The sequence below is a fragment of the Rhynchophorus ferrugineus genome, unplaced genomic scaffold (genome assembly GCF_030347505.1).
Source record: "Rhynchophorus ferrugineus isolate W39M unplaced genomic scaffold, kcgeb_rfMv2 rfM5, whole genome shotgun sequence".
NCBI classification, from domain to species: Eukaryota; Metazoa; Arthropoda; class Insecta; order Coleoptera; family Curculionidae; genus Rhynchophorus; species Rhynchophorus ferrugineus.
In genome coordinates, this window is record NW_027472584.1 from 24,200,074 (window position 1) to 24,217,080 (window position 17,007).

At 32.4% G+C, this 17,007-nt stretch overlaps 3 protein-coding genes across 3 annotated transcripts in view; all 3 read left to right on the top strand.

Annotated features, from left to right (window-relative positions):
- LOC143197535 (lachesin) overlaps positions 1 to 17,007 on the top strand; it is a 543,053-nt gene that overhangs the window by 226,193 nt on the left and 299,853 nt on the right. The window lies entirely within an intron of this gene.
- Positions 8,830 to 9,538, top strand: LOC143196848 (uncharacterized). The gene is made up of 2 exons (XM_076404718.1): positions 8,830 to 9,056; positions 9,113 to 9,538. Exons 1-2 carry the CDS (start codon positions 8,950 to 8,952, stop codon positions 9,393 to 9,395), a joined length of 390 nt encoding a protein of 129 aa, XP_076260833.1. The 5' UTR covers positions 8,830 to 8,949; the 3' UTR covers positions 9,396 to 9,538.
- LOC143197358 (uncharacterized) lies at positions 10,626 to 11,536 on the top strand. The gene is made up of 2 exons (XM_076405743.1): positions 10,626 to 10,893; positions 10,957 to 11,536. The coding sequence occupies exons 1-2, from the start codon at positions 10,793 to 10,795 to the stop codon at positions 11,534 to 11,536; spliced, it is 681 nt and encodes a 226-aa protein (XP_076261858.1). The 5' UTR covers positions 10,626 to 10,792.

Below are 17,007 nucleotides of genomic sequence, written 5' to 3' on the forward strand. Positions count from 1 at the left end.
ACAATTCTTTATTTGTTAATGTTTTCTGCAAATAATGCTTTCTCCAATACTTTCTTCAATATTTTTAACAATACTTATTTTACAATACCTCTAACAACACTGCTTCTTGTTGTCGATGCACCGTGTTTTATCGCAGAAGCTCGTCCCTCGGGTTCTTGGTGGTGTGTGGTATAAGGCTGGTCCAAGAAACCCTTTTCTTGCCCCGATTCATTCAGGATATCGAAGTGGGAACTACTCTTTCCGCAAGAAACTTCTCGTGCCGATAGAACGCGTGAGTTTCGGATAACGGTTCTAGGTGTCATAATGTGAAACCTCTGACAGGCTTCGTATAGCAGCCTAGGTACTGGAATACCATTATCCGAAATACTCGACAACGAACGACCCTTTCTTGATTGGCATGATATCACCATGCATTCGATACCATGTGATATTATATTTTGTCTCAAGGCATAATCCTTTTCCCATGTCATAAATATCATACGATCAGTTAAAGGTCTGTTGTATTAGATCCCTGGACTATATAACAGAAAAAATGCTACAATTAACGTAAACTTAAATTTAAACGGCCGCCTGAATTCAAGATATGGCGAAAAAATGTTTGTTTATATTGAGACTCCAAGATTACAAGCGAACAACAAAGGCAATGTATTTTTTAACTCCAATAGCTTGCCATTATTATATTACCTGGTTACAAGAAGCAAATGGTCACTTTACTTAGATCCAATCCATCTCTTTCTTGTCGATTTTTCTCTATATTCTACATTCTACATAAAATAATATTCGATTTACCAACCAAATTCAGAATACTACTGCTATTATCTATTAAAAATAACAAGGGTGTAACATGTACTGAGTAAAACTGGTAAAGAATAACGTGAATGTAAATTTTAGAGTAGCTTGAAGCTGAGAAATGCCTTTTATTGTCTACTGCATGCTGTCATTACAACTACTCTGATTAAACCACCTATATTATACAATCATTACATGTTGCTTCTTCCAGGAAATAAATTCTAATAATGAGTATTCTATAAATGATCATTGTCTTTGATGATGTTGTTTTGACGTTTATGAATATTAAAACGCTATCATCTCAGTTTAATTGAACTGGATGTAGTAGCCAATATCCAAGCGGTGCTTAGCCAAGGCAAGATGCTCATTTCTCGCACAGCATTGGTGTTACTTAACGTCGTCGCATTTTCTACAATTTTTAAGGTATCTTGCGTTCGTTCCATTACCTGTTGATTTGTTAAATTCATTTGAGATATGAGCCAGTATTTTAGTGGATGCAAACCGACATTGCGTCAATATGAACTATAAACTATCTGGCATGTTGGTTAATACAAGTGGTTGAGGCTTCTAATGTTCTTTATGATACAGTTCGCATTGCAGAACCATATGGCTTGAGAATTAACGAGGAAAAAATCAAGGTGTTGTTCAGGTTCTTGGAATCAATTGTTTGGAATTGAATCAAATAGGATTATATATGTAAAAAACTGATTCGACTGAGATTCTGACTGTGAGTTTTGTCTCATAATATCACATAAAACAGACGGACTCCCCGGATTTCTACGGGAAATCGACTTTCTCCATAGAATCTAATCTATGCTAAGATAAGTGTCGCTGACCAAGTAACCATAACATAACTATCATCTATTTTATCATGGTTGTGTTTGTAGTCTTGTATTTGTGTCCGTTTTTAAATTTTATATACATTATTTATACTTTTAACTGGCCTGTGTGTGTTATTAATTTTCTTTTATTTATTCATTTATTATTGGATATATACACTTTATCAACACCGCAATGTTGTGTAGCCGCGAAATAGTATAGCCGTCAAAGCGATAAAAATATAATATAGGCGAAAAAAGGTGAATCTACTGCTTCACATCAACCAAGCTGTAAGAGCTTTTGCTTCTTGAAGATGGTGTATGTGGAAAAGAGAAAATATTATAATCAAGTATATCAAAATCTATTTTGATTCGAGCCAGAGAAGCTGAGGATATTCACCAACTGTGACGTGGTTTAGTGGAAAAATCCTGCAGCATTTACAGTGGCATATTGGGTGAAATGTTTTCCTAAGTGCCGGTTGTGAATTGATGATTGGGAACTACTTGAATTATAAATATTCAGTATCAGAGATGTAGCATTGAAAATGTAATCTGTAATGTTGGTAATGTTGGTCAAACCTTAGCCATTGCGTAAATCCTCCAAAAATTTATTGAAAGAAAAATTAACTATATGAATTTCCCAATGACTTAATGTTTCAAAATATTTTAACTCTTTTACATTGAATAGTTAGGTTAGGATGAATCTGATTTTATTTTTTAAATTATTTTATTTATTTCTAAACCATTTTTACTACCATTTTATTTTAAATAATGTATTATTTATTTTTATGTGCTTAGGTATATATTTGATCTGTGGCATCTTACTTTATATTATCGATTAAAAATTATTTTATTATTTTACAATATAAAACACACGTAAAAATTCGCTGAAATATTTTATCGTTTTTATTTTTAAATAATTTTGCGACAATTTTTTTATGGAATATAAAATGAAATATATAAGATTGCCGCCAAATATTTCGCAGCTGACATCTGTCAAAATAACATTCCGGAATTTAATTTTCCCTCCATTCTCAACGGTTTAGGTACGTTCTACTTTGCTCTACTGATTTTTTCGGTAATTATTGTTATTTTCTTATTTAAATCGTTGTAAGATCTAGTACCATTATTTATAAATATAGTGTAGCAGCTAAGAAGTCGAAAATGTCCGATTTCGAATCTTGGAGAGAATCAATGAACTGGGAGGCAACTGATACCATTGGGTTGAGGGATGCTTTTGAAGCCCTCAGGATATTATTGTACGCTGAGTAAGCTAGTCTTTATACTGTATGGATTTAAAATGAAATAAGGTAATTATTGTGATTATAGTCTTTTAATACCGCCATTTCGAGATGCTAATGACGTCAAGCTAGTCCTGCAAGATATGTACAGTGTCCTGAGATCAAGAAACCAAACAAGAAATTTGAATTATTTGAGTACAAAACTCTTTACATGTCGAGAATTATTGGACAAAATTGATGAATTGTTAGAAAGCTTCAACAACGATGCTACAATGAACTTGGAAGTAAAGGTTACCGATACGGATGCTTACACCTTCATGAAGATATATTTTGAATCTGAACAAGTCATTGAAAAAGTTATCCATAAAAGTTTGTCCAATGCTCAAGCGCACCGCAATTTTTTAAATTTCATAGTAGAAATGCTGTCGACAGTGATTATGTTTTTAAACGACTATAAGAGAATATTCCTAGGCGTTGTAGGACCTCAGAATGCCGAGCAAACCGCCTTAGAAGATGCTCAATAGCCAATAGTATATATTAATCTAATATAAAATGTTCTTTAATTATATTTATTTAGCTTTCGTTTTTTTTTGCAAAGTATGGAGAATTTTCTAATAAACCTAAACTGTCTAACCTAAATACTAGTTGAGTTTTTTTGATCTCAGTTTGAAAATTTACTTAAAATATTGTTTTTCTCAGGAAATCTTGTATACATACAACCGACAATTATTCATACCATTTAAAATGCATTGACAAAAAAGTTAGGTTAGAATTAAATATCACAAAGTTTCCGTTATTAATAATTTTCTTAATTGTGTAGCATGTAAAATGAATATATTGGGAACACTATAAACTCAAAATATTATAGAAAAAGAATAAAAATTATATAGTAATTTTTCGATAGGGAATTATTTTTGTTCCCATGAATAGTACCATTTGATATATAGAAATTATATATCAACTACAGAATAAAAAATGTCGTGAATTTTTTCTTTATATAACATATAATTCGTAGATTTATGCTCTTATAATTCTAGAAGCCATAAAATCTTAAACTTTACATTTTAATGTTCATAAACTACATACAAAATAATATTGGTGATATACATATAATAAATTTCAGAGAAATAAGGGTTGTTAGTCCGTCAGTTTGACAAAAACTATTTCCTAATCAGCTGTTACACATTAACCTTTTGACGATAAATCTTGATTAAAAGTGTTGTTATATAAAATAACTCTTAAACAAACTTAAACACATCTTAACTCAAGGAATATGTCTGATTTCCCACCTAACAAAAATAATGACCTCAAGCTTCTGGAAACATCCTTTCTGGAATATATACTGAGCAAGATGGAATCAAGCCTATTGAGACGGTACTTAGTGAGCATATTTTTACAGTTTCATAAATATAGGTGATTATTTTAGTACTACACCGCTTGATCCTGAAACTGAAGCCTTCATAGAAGATCTTCATATTGAACTTGGGTATAGAGAGAGTCAAAAGAACATGCCCTTCATACAGGAAGAAAAATCTGAGTCTCGAGCTGAAGAAAGTGTTGATGAGGATTCAACTCAAGATAGTATGGAAATATTAAACCCAGAACTTGCTGAGGTCTCAATTCAAGGTAATGTTGAAACATTGAAACGAGAGCCGGCTGAGAATTTATCTCAGGATAATAAGAAAGCATTAAATCTAGGGCCTGCTGAGAATTCATCTCAAGATAACGTTAAAACATTGAAATCAATGCCTGCTGATGATTCGGCTGAAGATAATATTGAAGCAAAGAGTAGAAAGCCAACTGATTCAACTCAAGCCAATATTGAAACATTGTTTCCACAGCCTGCTGTGGAATCAACTCAAGATAATATTCAAACATTGAAGTTAGTGCATGCTGAGGATTCATCGCAGGATAATAAAGAAGCATTAAATCCAGAGCACGCTGAGGATTCAACTCAATATGCTATTGAAAGTTTGAAGTTCGAACATGCTGAGGATTCATTGCAGGATAATAAGGAAGCATTAAATCTGGAGCATTCTGAGGATACAACTCAAGATAATATTGAAATATTGAAGTTAGAACATGCTGACGATTCATTGCAGGATATTAAGGAAGCATTAAATCTAGAGCATTCTGAGGATTCAACTCAAAATAATATTGAAATATTGCATTCTGACGATTCATTGCAGGGTATTAAGGAAGTATTATATCCAGACCATTCTGAGGATTCAACTCAAGATAATATTGAAACATTGAAGTTAAAGGATGCTGAGGATTCAATGCATGATAATAAGGAAGCATTAAATCCAGAGCATTCTGAGGATTCAACTGAAGATAATATTGAAACATTGAAGCCAGATCCTGCTAAGGATTCAACTCAAGATAATATTGAAGCGTCGAAGTTAGAGCCTGCTAAGGATTCATCGCAGGATAATAAGGAAGCATTACGTCCAGAGCATGCTGAGGATTTAAATCAAGATAATATTGTAACATTGAATACAGATCCAACTGATTCAACCGAAGTTAACATTGAAATATTATTTCGACAGCCTGGTGAGGATTTAATTCACGATAATATTGAAACATTAAAACCAGATCCTGCTGAGGCTTCAACTCAAGATATTATTGAAGTCTTGAAGTTAGGGCCGTCTGAGGATTCATCTCAGGACAACAAGGAAGCACTAAATCCAGAGCCTACTGATAATTCAACTCAAGATAATATTCAAACATTGAACCTAGAGCCAGCTGATGATTCAGCTGAAGATAATATTGAAGCGTTGAAGCCAGAGTCTGCTAAGGATTTAACTCAAGATGATATTGAAACTATAAATCCAGAGCCTACTAATGAATTTACTACAGTGGCAGAAAGAGAAATAGCTAAATGCTATAAAGAATTGGTGAATAAATATTTGAAATATATAGAGGATTTTGAAAAGTCGTGTATATCTCCAGACTATAATATACTCGATTCTAACATATACGCTGAGAGAGAACGGCAGGGTATAATTGAGGAACGACAGTTATCAGAAGGCGATGTAGTACAACAAACTTTGAGTTTCTTTGATGAGACTATCAGAGGTATAGAATGCGATGGTGGTACAGTATCGAGTTTTAGCAGTGACCATTTGAGCGATGATGAGGAAGTTGATGAACTATCTAAGCAAGAGAACAAATTAATTACTCATTACCGTAGAACTAAAAGTTTTTAGTTTTCTTCTTATAACACGTTTTATGTTTATTTTATAATGATTTTTGTAAATGTTTTGATTAATAAATAAATATTTTTCATAATCTTTAGACTATGTCTCTTTCATATTATATTTGATACTCAATATCATTATACTAAGTTCAAAGTAAACAGAAAAACATATAGTGTTAGTAAGACACTTTTCCATGTCTCTATTTTCCTGGGTCTCCCTTCAAAACTCAACGATCCAAAACATTTGTCTGTGTATTCTCCTTCGCGTAATCGTCAACAATCTACGATAAAACTCATAATTAAAATATTAGTTCTAGATTTTATTACGATTTTTGTAAATATTTTAATTAATAAATAAATATTTTTCGTAATCTTTAGAATATGTTTCTTTCATATTATATTTGATACTCAATATCATTACACTAAGTTCAAAGTAAACAGAACAACATATAGTGTTACTAAAACACTTTTCCATGTCTCTATTTTCCTGGGTCTCCCTTCAAAACTCAACGATCCAACACATTTGTCTGTCTATTTTCCTTCGTGTAATCGTCAACAATCTACGATAAAACTCATAATTAAAATATTAGTTCTTGATTTTATTACGATTTTTGTAAATATTTTAATTAATAAATAAATATTTTTCATAATCTTTAGAATATGTTTCTTTCATATTATATTTGACTCTCAACATCATTATACTAAGTTCAAAGTAAACAGAACAACACATAGTGTTACTAAAACACTTTTCCATGTCTCTATTTTCCTGGGTCTCCCTTCAAAACTCAATGATCCAAAACATTTGTCTGTCTAAACTCCTTCGCGTAATCGTCAACAATCTACGATAAAACTCATAATTAAAATATTAGTTCTAGATTTTATTACGATTTTTGTAAATATTTTAATTAATAAATAAATATTTTTTATAATCTTTAGAATATGTTTCTTTCATATTGTATTTGACTCTCAACATCATTATACTAAGTTCAAAGTAAACAGAACAACATATAGTGTTACTAAAACACTTTTCCATGTCTCTATTTTCCTGGGTCTCCCTTCAAAACTCAACGATCCAAAACATTTTTCTGTGTATTCTCCTTCGCGTAATCGTCAACAATCTACGATAAAACTCATAATTAAAATATTAGTTCTAGATTTTATTACGATTTTTGTAAATATTTTAATTAATAAATAAATATTTTTTATAATCTTTAGAATATGTTTCTTTCATATTGTATTTGATACTCAATATTATTATACTAAGTTCAAAGTAAACAGAAGACCATATAGTGTTACTGAAACACTTTTCCATGTCTCTATTTTCCTGGGTCTCCCTTCAAAACTCAACGATCCAACACATTTGTCTGTCTATTCTCCTTCGCGTAATCGTCAGTATGTAATAACGAACAAACCGGATTGTTGCCAGATGATGATTCGCTAGTCAACATAATTACAAAGCGTCAACACTAGACACACATGCATGTACATTTATTAATAGTTGTTTAAAATGTACGGTATCTACATATGATAAAGATCATTATACGTTATCATTGCCAGGAAAACTGATAAACATTTGAATACACAGTGTTAACAAAATAACTTTTTCACGTATCTATTTTTCGAGCTCTCTGTTTCAAGCTCTTCAACACAGAACAATTTTATCTCTATTTGTCTTCGCTCAATTGTCAGCAACAATGGAAGCCCAATCTAACATATTGTTACAAAACTCACAACTAAACCTCTCCAAAAACTAACAAGTACTAATCTATATCAAAGTAAACACTCGAAAGACCAAATATAAGACGAAATAAGTAGGCTCTCATGTTTCTTTAGGAAACAACAAACCACATTGGCAAGGTCCTACAGGGAAACAGCGTCAATGTCATCTTTATACCGCATGGAAAGATATCTTAGGTGTTTTGGGATTAAAAACGCTACACTAAAGTTTTGATAAAATCAAAATAATATCCACATCACAAGGTTATTTCAAAAGTAAATATCGATAAGGTCTTGAGATTTATAAAAAAGGACTAAGAGCAACCCTATCTCGCATATCAAACCCCAGATGATCACTCAGCCCTTATACTTCGAAGGAAACCTTAGCATTAGGATCGCTGCCCTGAAAAAGTAATTTGCAACGATTTCAAGATTTTCTATATTAAGATAATTTCTGAAGCCTCCAAGTCAATTGCTGCGTACTGCTTCCACCAAAACATTATTTATTTTATACTAATCAGGATTACATGTACATCGTATGTGATTACGAATGAATCAGATTGTTCGCAGATGATATGAAGATTTTTGTAAGGAAATAAAGTGAAGATTCGTTGAAATAAACAGTATATCAGGACTCATGCATTTGTGCCAACGTTTACTAAAGTTGTTTTGGAGCAAAATTAATAAAATTATGTTAAGTAAACCGATATTCATGGAGCTAAAACGTAAAAATAATATGTAGTCCGAAAGTAAACCAATAGATGTCGCAGGCTAGTAAATATTTTTAATAATTTATAAATCTAATGAATTTACCAATAATTTTGTTCGTTTTAATATATTATTTATCATACTAGTAGATTCTAAAATAATCTAAATTAAAAAATTAAAATTTTATATAATTAACCGTTAGAAATTTGAAATTTGGCGCATATAAAACCGGGGGTGGGGATTAAATTTGGCGGTTACACAGCTGTGAAGAAACGGGTCTTTCTGTTTGAAGTTCCTCAAGGGTACGGATGCGTTTAATCAATTTTTCTGATTTTTCCTTAAATATCCTTATTGTTATTGAGATTGTGTAACTAAATCGTCGTGCCACTACCTATAAGTACAAATAAGGTACCGATTACCGAGAATTGTGTAGATTTCGATAGTGTTCAACAGTCGCTTTAGTCATTCTCGAAGCAAGATGGCGATCAAACTCCCAGTTCCGATGTTTGATTTCGATGTAGGACTGCTGCAAAGTAGTCATATTATTGACATGCTAGTCGCAGCCGAAGTCTGGCTAGATGACATGTAAGTGAACGGCGGTTTATATTTGATTATTTTATTCTTATTGTTATATGTTTTAGGTGTAAAAAAATTCCAGGATTCGAGGAACCTGAAAGGGAAATGTTTATAAAGCAGATGCGGCATGAACTTACGTTGAGGGCGGAAGCTGGAGAAGATATTGATCCGAAATACACTAATAATATAGTTGATATGCCTACGGAATCGTCACATATAAATAACGATATCAATGAAATTTTTGATAGCAACGATGAAGTAGGCGAAACTAGCCAGCCGAATAATAATGTAGGTTTCCATGTCTTCGAAGGATTGCTTGTTGTGGACATTGAAGAGGACGCTACGTAATCTAGTTGTGAAGAAGTCGATATCAAATGCCAGACTGGTGATTTACCAGAAGAACAATGTGCTGGCCCAGCTGAAAAGACCTTCAAGGGTTCTAATCGTCGCGTACGCAGCTATCATTTTTAGATATCGACTTTATTATGTGTTCGTTCGTTTAATGTGTTTTTGTTTGAAATTGTAAAATTTTTTGTTAAATAAAATTTGTAAAATATTAATGTTGATAAAGTATTTCTAATAAACGTTCAGTGATTACACTTTAAATATCCACTGTATTATTTTCCCAAGGTTGACAGAACATCACATTATTACGATGATTTATACATACAGTCCGTTCAATAAAACAGTCCACTCAAGTCATCTGTATTGATGATCTCAAAACGTCGAAATGCTGCTGCATCATCTGAGTTATAGTTCATTTTGGCTTCGATATACAACCGAATTCTAATCTAAATAAAATAATGAAACAAAGATGCTGTTATCAAATATAATTTATTTTGAATGTTATAGTATATCCAATACATATATTATCGAAGGACTTAAAATTTTAAAATAATTATACAGTTGCAATAATCTGAAGGTTAGGGTTGTGTTTCATTATATTTATATTGGGTTCTATTCCACGCTTCCTATGATATATGGTTCTAGGTGCGTTTGCTTTGTAGCGATATACCCTGGAGGTCCAATCCACCCAATTATCAATTGTATATCCAAGATTCATTCGTATATCCATTACTTTTATTTAATTTCATTTTACGTCTAGTTATTGTGTCCTTGTAAAATCATTTTGATATAACTGTCTTTTTTCTCTCTTTGTTCTGTTACTACCTGTATGCATATTTCTTGATAAAACTAAAAGTTTCTACATAAACCTTTCACGTTAGTTATCGTATATTAATCTTTCCGTCTGTCTTGGGCATTATCATTCAGAGTAATAATAAACAGCGATTTGCAATTTATCAGAACAACTAACGTTTTAAAACAATATTTGCCTATTTATAATCTGTAGTTATTTTATTATGAGTAATATATTTTGCAGATATTTTACATCGGACCGGATTTTCATAGGTTAATTCGGTTACATGTTCGAACATATCAGAGTGCATTGTATCTCTTTCTAACTCGAAAAAAATGAGAACGAATATATGGTCTTATTCTAAAAGAAATTTGCATATTGTGACAGGAAATACATTAAAAATCTTGATAGCATGAGTGTACTGTTATTTTAAATAGATAATAATTCATAGAATATATTTTCAAAATCTATTAATAGAGAAAAAGTTTCGGTTAAAAAAGGCGGGAGAAGTTTGACAATTCTATCTGCCATTGTGACGTATGGCGGCAAAGGCTTACAAGCAATTATAATAATTTTGTGATAAATTATCGTTGGTGAACAGCTGATCATGTCTGATAATACTTCGGACACGAACCTGTATATAAAATATATGAGGACGAAAGATTTACAAAATCTGTTGACGCAAAAGGAGTCGATCATTTTGGAACAGTAAGTGAAAACCTAAATGAATACTGTGATCGTATTTACTAAAATAATAACCGGAATTTTCAGGGACTCTCGTTCTGATTTAGACTCCGATGACTCAGATAACATGGTAACAGAATTACGAACTCTCGTAAGAGATATTCGTAAGGAGCTTCATAATCGTTCCCGTCAAGCTTTGGCGGTACCAGAAGCGGGAACTTCGCGGGACTCCTCTACGTACTCCGTTAATAGAACTCCAGATGAAATTGAAATCGACTCCGACGAAATGACTTCGCGGCGATCATACGAGGTGGCTTCTGAATTGTCCGAACCGGAACCCGAAGCAACCTTAAGCAAGAAAAAGAAGGATCTGATCAATCGATACCTGAAATATTTGGATGAACGTCAACGATTGGAAGATATGGGCAATCAACCACGTCCGTTGAATTTTTACGAAACGAATACACAAGAAGACAGATTGACTACTTCTGTGAGATATTTTGAAGAGATCGTTCTTGAACTTGACTCTGATGATAGTGAGGAGGAGTTAATTTCGAGTCGTCCTTCTTCCACGAGACATCCTAATACTCAACGTTCTGAAGATTCCGAGAAATTTGAAAATAAATTAATTACTCTTCATAGAAGAACCCGTAGCTGCGACTTCTAATTTACTAAAAAGATTTGTTCTTACTTAGTTAATTTATAGTTTTATATTTTTGTATAGTTAATGAATGTTTAATTTGTTTAGTTAAAATTATAACAATGGAGAGGAAACTTCTTCCTAAATAATGTAATCCGAACAAAATAGTTATTAATAATTAAATATTATAATAAAGGTTTTGTATAATGATTTTTGATTTTGAATAAAGTTTGATACCATTAAATACTTTCTTTGTTATCAATATTCTTGTTGAAAGTTATATCCTATATTTGCCTAGTAATTTTGTAAATAATACGTATTATTGAAAAAGTAACATTTGACCCTTCACTAATAGTTGATTATGATTAATACAGCGGCCAAGGCTTAAAAGCAATTATATAATTTTGTGATAAATTAACGTTGGTCAATAGTTAAACATGTCTGATAACAAAAATACGAACTCTCGTAAAAGATCAATAGGTACCTGGAAAATGTGGATGATCGTCAACGATTGGAAGTTATAAGCAATCAACCACGTTCTTTGAATTTTTACAAAACGAATACGCAGGAAGACAGATTGACTGCTTCTGTGAGATATTTTGAAGAGATCGTTCTTGAACTTGACTCTGATGATAGTGAGGAGGAGTTAATTTCGAGTCGTCCTTCTTCCACGAGACATCCTAATACTCAACGTTCTGAAGATTCCGAGAAATTTGAAAATAAATTAATTACTCTTCATAGAAGAACCCGTAGCTGCGAGTTCTAATTTACTAAAAAGATTTGTTCTTACTTAGTTAATTTATAGTTTTATATTTTGTATAGTTAATGAATGTTTAATTTGTTTAGTTAAAATTATAACAATGGAGAGGAAACTTCTTCCTAAATAATGTAATCCGAACAAAATAGTTATTAATAATTAAATATTATAATAAAGGTTTTGTATAATGATTTTTGATTTTGAATAAAGTTTGATACTATTAAATACTTTCTTTGTTATCAATATTCTTATTGAAAGTTATATCCTATATTTGCCTAGTAATTTTGTAAATAATACGTATTATTGAAAAAGTAACATTTGACCCTTCACTAATAGTTGATTATGATTAATACAGCGGCCAAGGCTTAAAAGCAATTATATAATTTTGTGATAAATTAACGTTGGTCAATAGTTAAACATGTCTGATAACAAAAATACGAACTCTCGTAAAAGATCAATAGGTACCTGGAAAATGTGGATGATCGTCAACGATTGGAAGTTATAAGCAATCAACCACGTTCTTTGAATTTTTACAAAACGAATACGCAGGAAGACAGATTGACTGCTTCTGTGAGATATTTTGAAGAGATCGTTCTTGAACTTGACTCTGATGATAGTGAGGAGGAGTTAATTTCGAGTCGTCCTTCTTCCACGAGACATCCTAATACTCAACGTTCTGAAGATTCCGAGAAATTTGAAAATAAATTAATTACTCTTCATAGAAGAACCCGTAGCTGCGAGTTCTAATTTACTAAAAAGATTTGTTCTTACTTAGTTAATTTATAGTTTTATATTTTTGTATAGTTAATGAATGTTTAATTTGTTTAGTTAAAATTATAACAATGGAGAGGAAACTTCTTCCTAAATAATGTAATCCGAACAAAATAGTTATTAATAATTAAATATTATAATAAAGGTTTTGTATAATGATTTTTGATTTTGAATAAAGTTTGATACCATTAAATACTTTCTTTGTTATCAATATTCTTGTTGAAAGTTATATCCTATATTTGCCTAGTAATTTTGTAAATAATACGAATTATTGAAAATGTAACATTTGACCCTTCACTAATAGTTGATTGTGATTAATACAGCGACCAAGGCTTAAAAGCAATTATATAATTTTTTGATAAATTAACGTTGGTCAACAGTTAAACATGTCTGATAACAGAATTACGAACTCTCGTAAAAGATCAATAGGTACCTGGAAAATATGGATGATCGTCACCGATTGGAAGTTATAAGCAATCAACCACGTTCTTTGAATTTTTACAAAACGAATACGCAGGAAGACAGATTGACTGCTTCTGTGAGATATTTTGAAGAGATCGTTCTTGAACTTGACTCTGATGATAGTGAGGAGGAGTTAATTTCGAGTCGTCCTTCTTCCACGAGACATCCTAATACTCAACGTTCTGAAGATTCCGAGAAATTTGAAAATAAATTAATTACTCTTCATAGAAGAACCCGTAGCTGCGAGTTCTAATTTACTAAAAAGATTTGTTCTTACTTAGTTAATTTATAGTTTTATATTTTTGTATAGTTAATGAATGTTTAATTTGTTTAGTTAAAATTATAACAATGAAGAGGAAACTTCTTCCTAAATAATGTAATCCGAACAAAATAGTTATTAATAATTAAATATTATAATAAAGGTTTTGTATAATGATTTTTGATTTTGATTAAAGTTTAATACCATTAAATACTCTCTTTGTTATCAATATTCTTGTTGAAAGTTATATCCTATATTTGCCTAGTAATTTTGTAAATAATACGTATTATTGAAAATTTATAATTGTGATTAATACAGCGGCCAAGGATTAAAAGCAATTATATAAATTTGTGATAAATTAACGTTGGTCAACAGTTAAACATGTCTGATAACAGAATTACGAACTCTCGTAAAAGATCAATAGGTACCTGGAAAATATGGATGATCGTCAACGATTGGAAGATATAAGCAATCAACCACGTTCTTTGAATTTTTACGAAACGAATACGCAGGAAGACAGATTGACTGCTTCTGTGAGATATTTTGAAGAGATCGTTCCTGGACTTGACTCTGATGACAGTGAGGAGAAGTTGATTTGGAGTCGTCCTTCTTCCACGGGACATCCTAATACTCAACGTTCTGGAGATTCCGAGAAATTTGAAAACAGTGAACAGTGAAAGATATAGGTAGATGATCTATAAGGAATTGCATAGGAGGAAGTTCCGTCGGTATTTGCAAGAAATGTTTTTAGATAGATGTCTCGATTCCATTCCGGAAGATTTCTTCTCCTTCGCCTTGAACATTGCTGATGGTATTCCACAAGCTGATGGAAATCGCGGGGAAACTACACCTGAAGACGAACCCAATGTGAAGATGCAAGAATTCTGTCGTTTACAGAATATTAATTATGTAACGTATCCGTCTTCAAACTGGGAACATTTAAGTTCTGAGGAGAATATGTCACTGGATGAATACTTTGATGATATTAACAGTGTCCTAGGAATTGAACCGACGATGGTGATAACGCTTTTTAGGGTAAATGATGTGGCTCGGTGAATGGAGGTAAAACGAAATGAAACAGTGGTGTTTACATTATGTGACCGTTATTTATTGGCTATATAAAAATGTGAAAAATACAAATGATAAAACGGATGGCAGCGGTGTTACCTGGAGACGAGGCTTGGGCAGTCGATGGTGGTACGTCTAAACCAAACGAGGGTTCAGCACTGAATGACCGAAATACCCTTCAATAACATCCCGGATAAACATCTCGGGGTTGCCGCCAGCTATTCGTTGTCGGGTTCTAGTTGGCGCTGCTGGCACCCCGCCCGTGTTCAACATCTGGGATTATATTTCTGGGTATTTTGTAGACCGTTATTCCACGATGTAAAATTCGACATGCCTCAAGGTCGCTACAATACTCCCCTGCCAGAATTTTACATAAAATTACTCCAAGCAACAAAAATACAAAAATGTATGAAAAAATATCAAATACAAAAAAAAATATATACCAAACAAAATGTGCTGTGTGAAAAGGGCTTTGAAAAATATGGTAAATCGGAACGGTTGTAATTGGTACGGTCGCGATTGGGTACGGTTGTTGATATCTTCCGGCCCTACAGATACCGTTGCTTCATCTTTGCTTTGGCACTTGAATGTGGTCCACTGGCGACGTTGAGAACAAGCTATTTTTCGGACAGGGCTCCCGTAATCGACGCTGTGAGAGGATCAATTGTTCGACGATGTGGTACCTTATTTTCTTCGACGACGAGACGTTAGCAATTCTGGTACCTCGGCGAAGACATGACGAGTCTACGGTGACTGCAATCGGTACCTAGCTTCTGGAGCTGCTCTGTGACTAATACGTAGTCACATACGTTACAGTAATTCAGAAAAGACAAATAATGACGGTATCCGACCGAAGCTGCCCAAAGCCTTTTAAATCAGCACTGAATGACCGAAATACCCTTCAATAACATCCCAGATAAACGTCTCGGGGTTGCCGCCAGCTATTCGTTGTCGGGTTCTAGTTGGCGCTGCTGGCACCCCGCCCGTGTTCAACATCTGGGATTATATTTCTGGGTATTTTGTAGACAGTTATTCCACGACGTAAAATTCGACATGCCTCAAGATCGCTACAGCTTAATATAGATTTACAATAAAACTATTCAAAAACAAAATTTAACCTTGAAAACATTTATACCAAAGCTTTGTATTAATGCCTTTTTAATAAAGTATATAACAAACTTATTATGTGACACAATTATCATTTCTTAAATTTCGTATAATACTTTTTCAATCTAGTGATTAATTTTACAAACGTCAATGGGTTTTCATGATGACGCTTAATTTTACGAATTGTCTTTTGAATATTGTCCCTAGATGTGTGTAATATAAAAAAGCTCTCAAAATGCTTGAATGTACTTCCCTTAAAATTATATATTCGCCGTATTTAGTATCTAAAGAAGGTTTGAAAGAAGCTCAGGGGTATATATACAACTTTTTATCGGTAATATCACTATTTGTTTATATTTGTATTAATATTTTAACAACACAGATGAAATCATTCGCTTTTCGCAAACTTATTTGGAAAGAATTACACCAGAGGAAATTCAGATATTGTCTGGGTGATATTCAAGTCAATATTTCGGTTATCAGCAGTACGGATAGCAGTGATTATTCAACAGACAGCGATACTCATGAAAATGTTAATGAACTACCCCAGCTCCAACTGTGGGTTCAGAATGTAACCACTGAAAAACCATTTACTGTTGAGTTGTCGATTTAAGTTATTCAAGAAGATATGGCTTATTTGTTGGAGAGAAATGCCAATTCCTTCGAGGATGATGATGATAATAATAATAGTAACAATGCTAACAATGACCAGACTGTTGCTTAACCAATTTTATTTCAATATTTCAGCAATTAGTACATAATAACAAATCCTGAAAATGTTAGTATTTTTAGTTTCTAGTAATAGTTAATATCAGTTATGTTGTTTGTGATGGTAAATATTGTTAATATCATCATATTATTTTAACATTTTAATTGTAATTGTTTTCCATTGTGATTAAGTTTTAACATTTTGAAAATTTAGAAAATTTAGATAGAATTAATTTGGAAATAAATACGGGGAAGGAAATTTCGCTTCTGTATACAATATCTAAGGTGTCCGAACTGTTTCGCTTGTGATCATTGAAATTCAAGACAATTCTAACTACATATTCCCACCGGCATCATCTTCAGCTG

Coding starts and splice junctions, on each gene's coding strand:
- LOC143196848 (XM_076404718.1), top strand. CDS start 8,950: ATGGCGATCAAACTCCCAGTTCCGATGTTTGATTTCGATGTAGGACTG. Junction 9,057..9,112: donor GAAGTCTGGCTAGATGACAT/GTAAGTGAACGG, acceptor TATATGTTTTAG/GTGTAAAAAAATTCCAGGAT.
- LOC143197358 (XM_076405743.1), top strand. CDS start 10,793: ATGTCTGATAATACTTCGGACACGAACCTGTATATAAAATATATGAGG. Junction 10,894..10,956: donor GAGTCGATCATTTTGGAACA/GTAAGTGAAAAC, acceptor CGGAATTTTCAG/GGACTCTCGTTCTGATTTAG.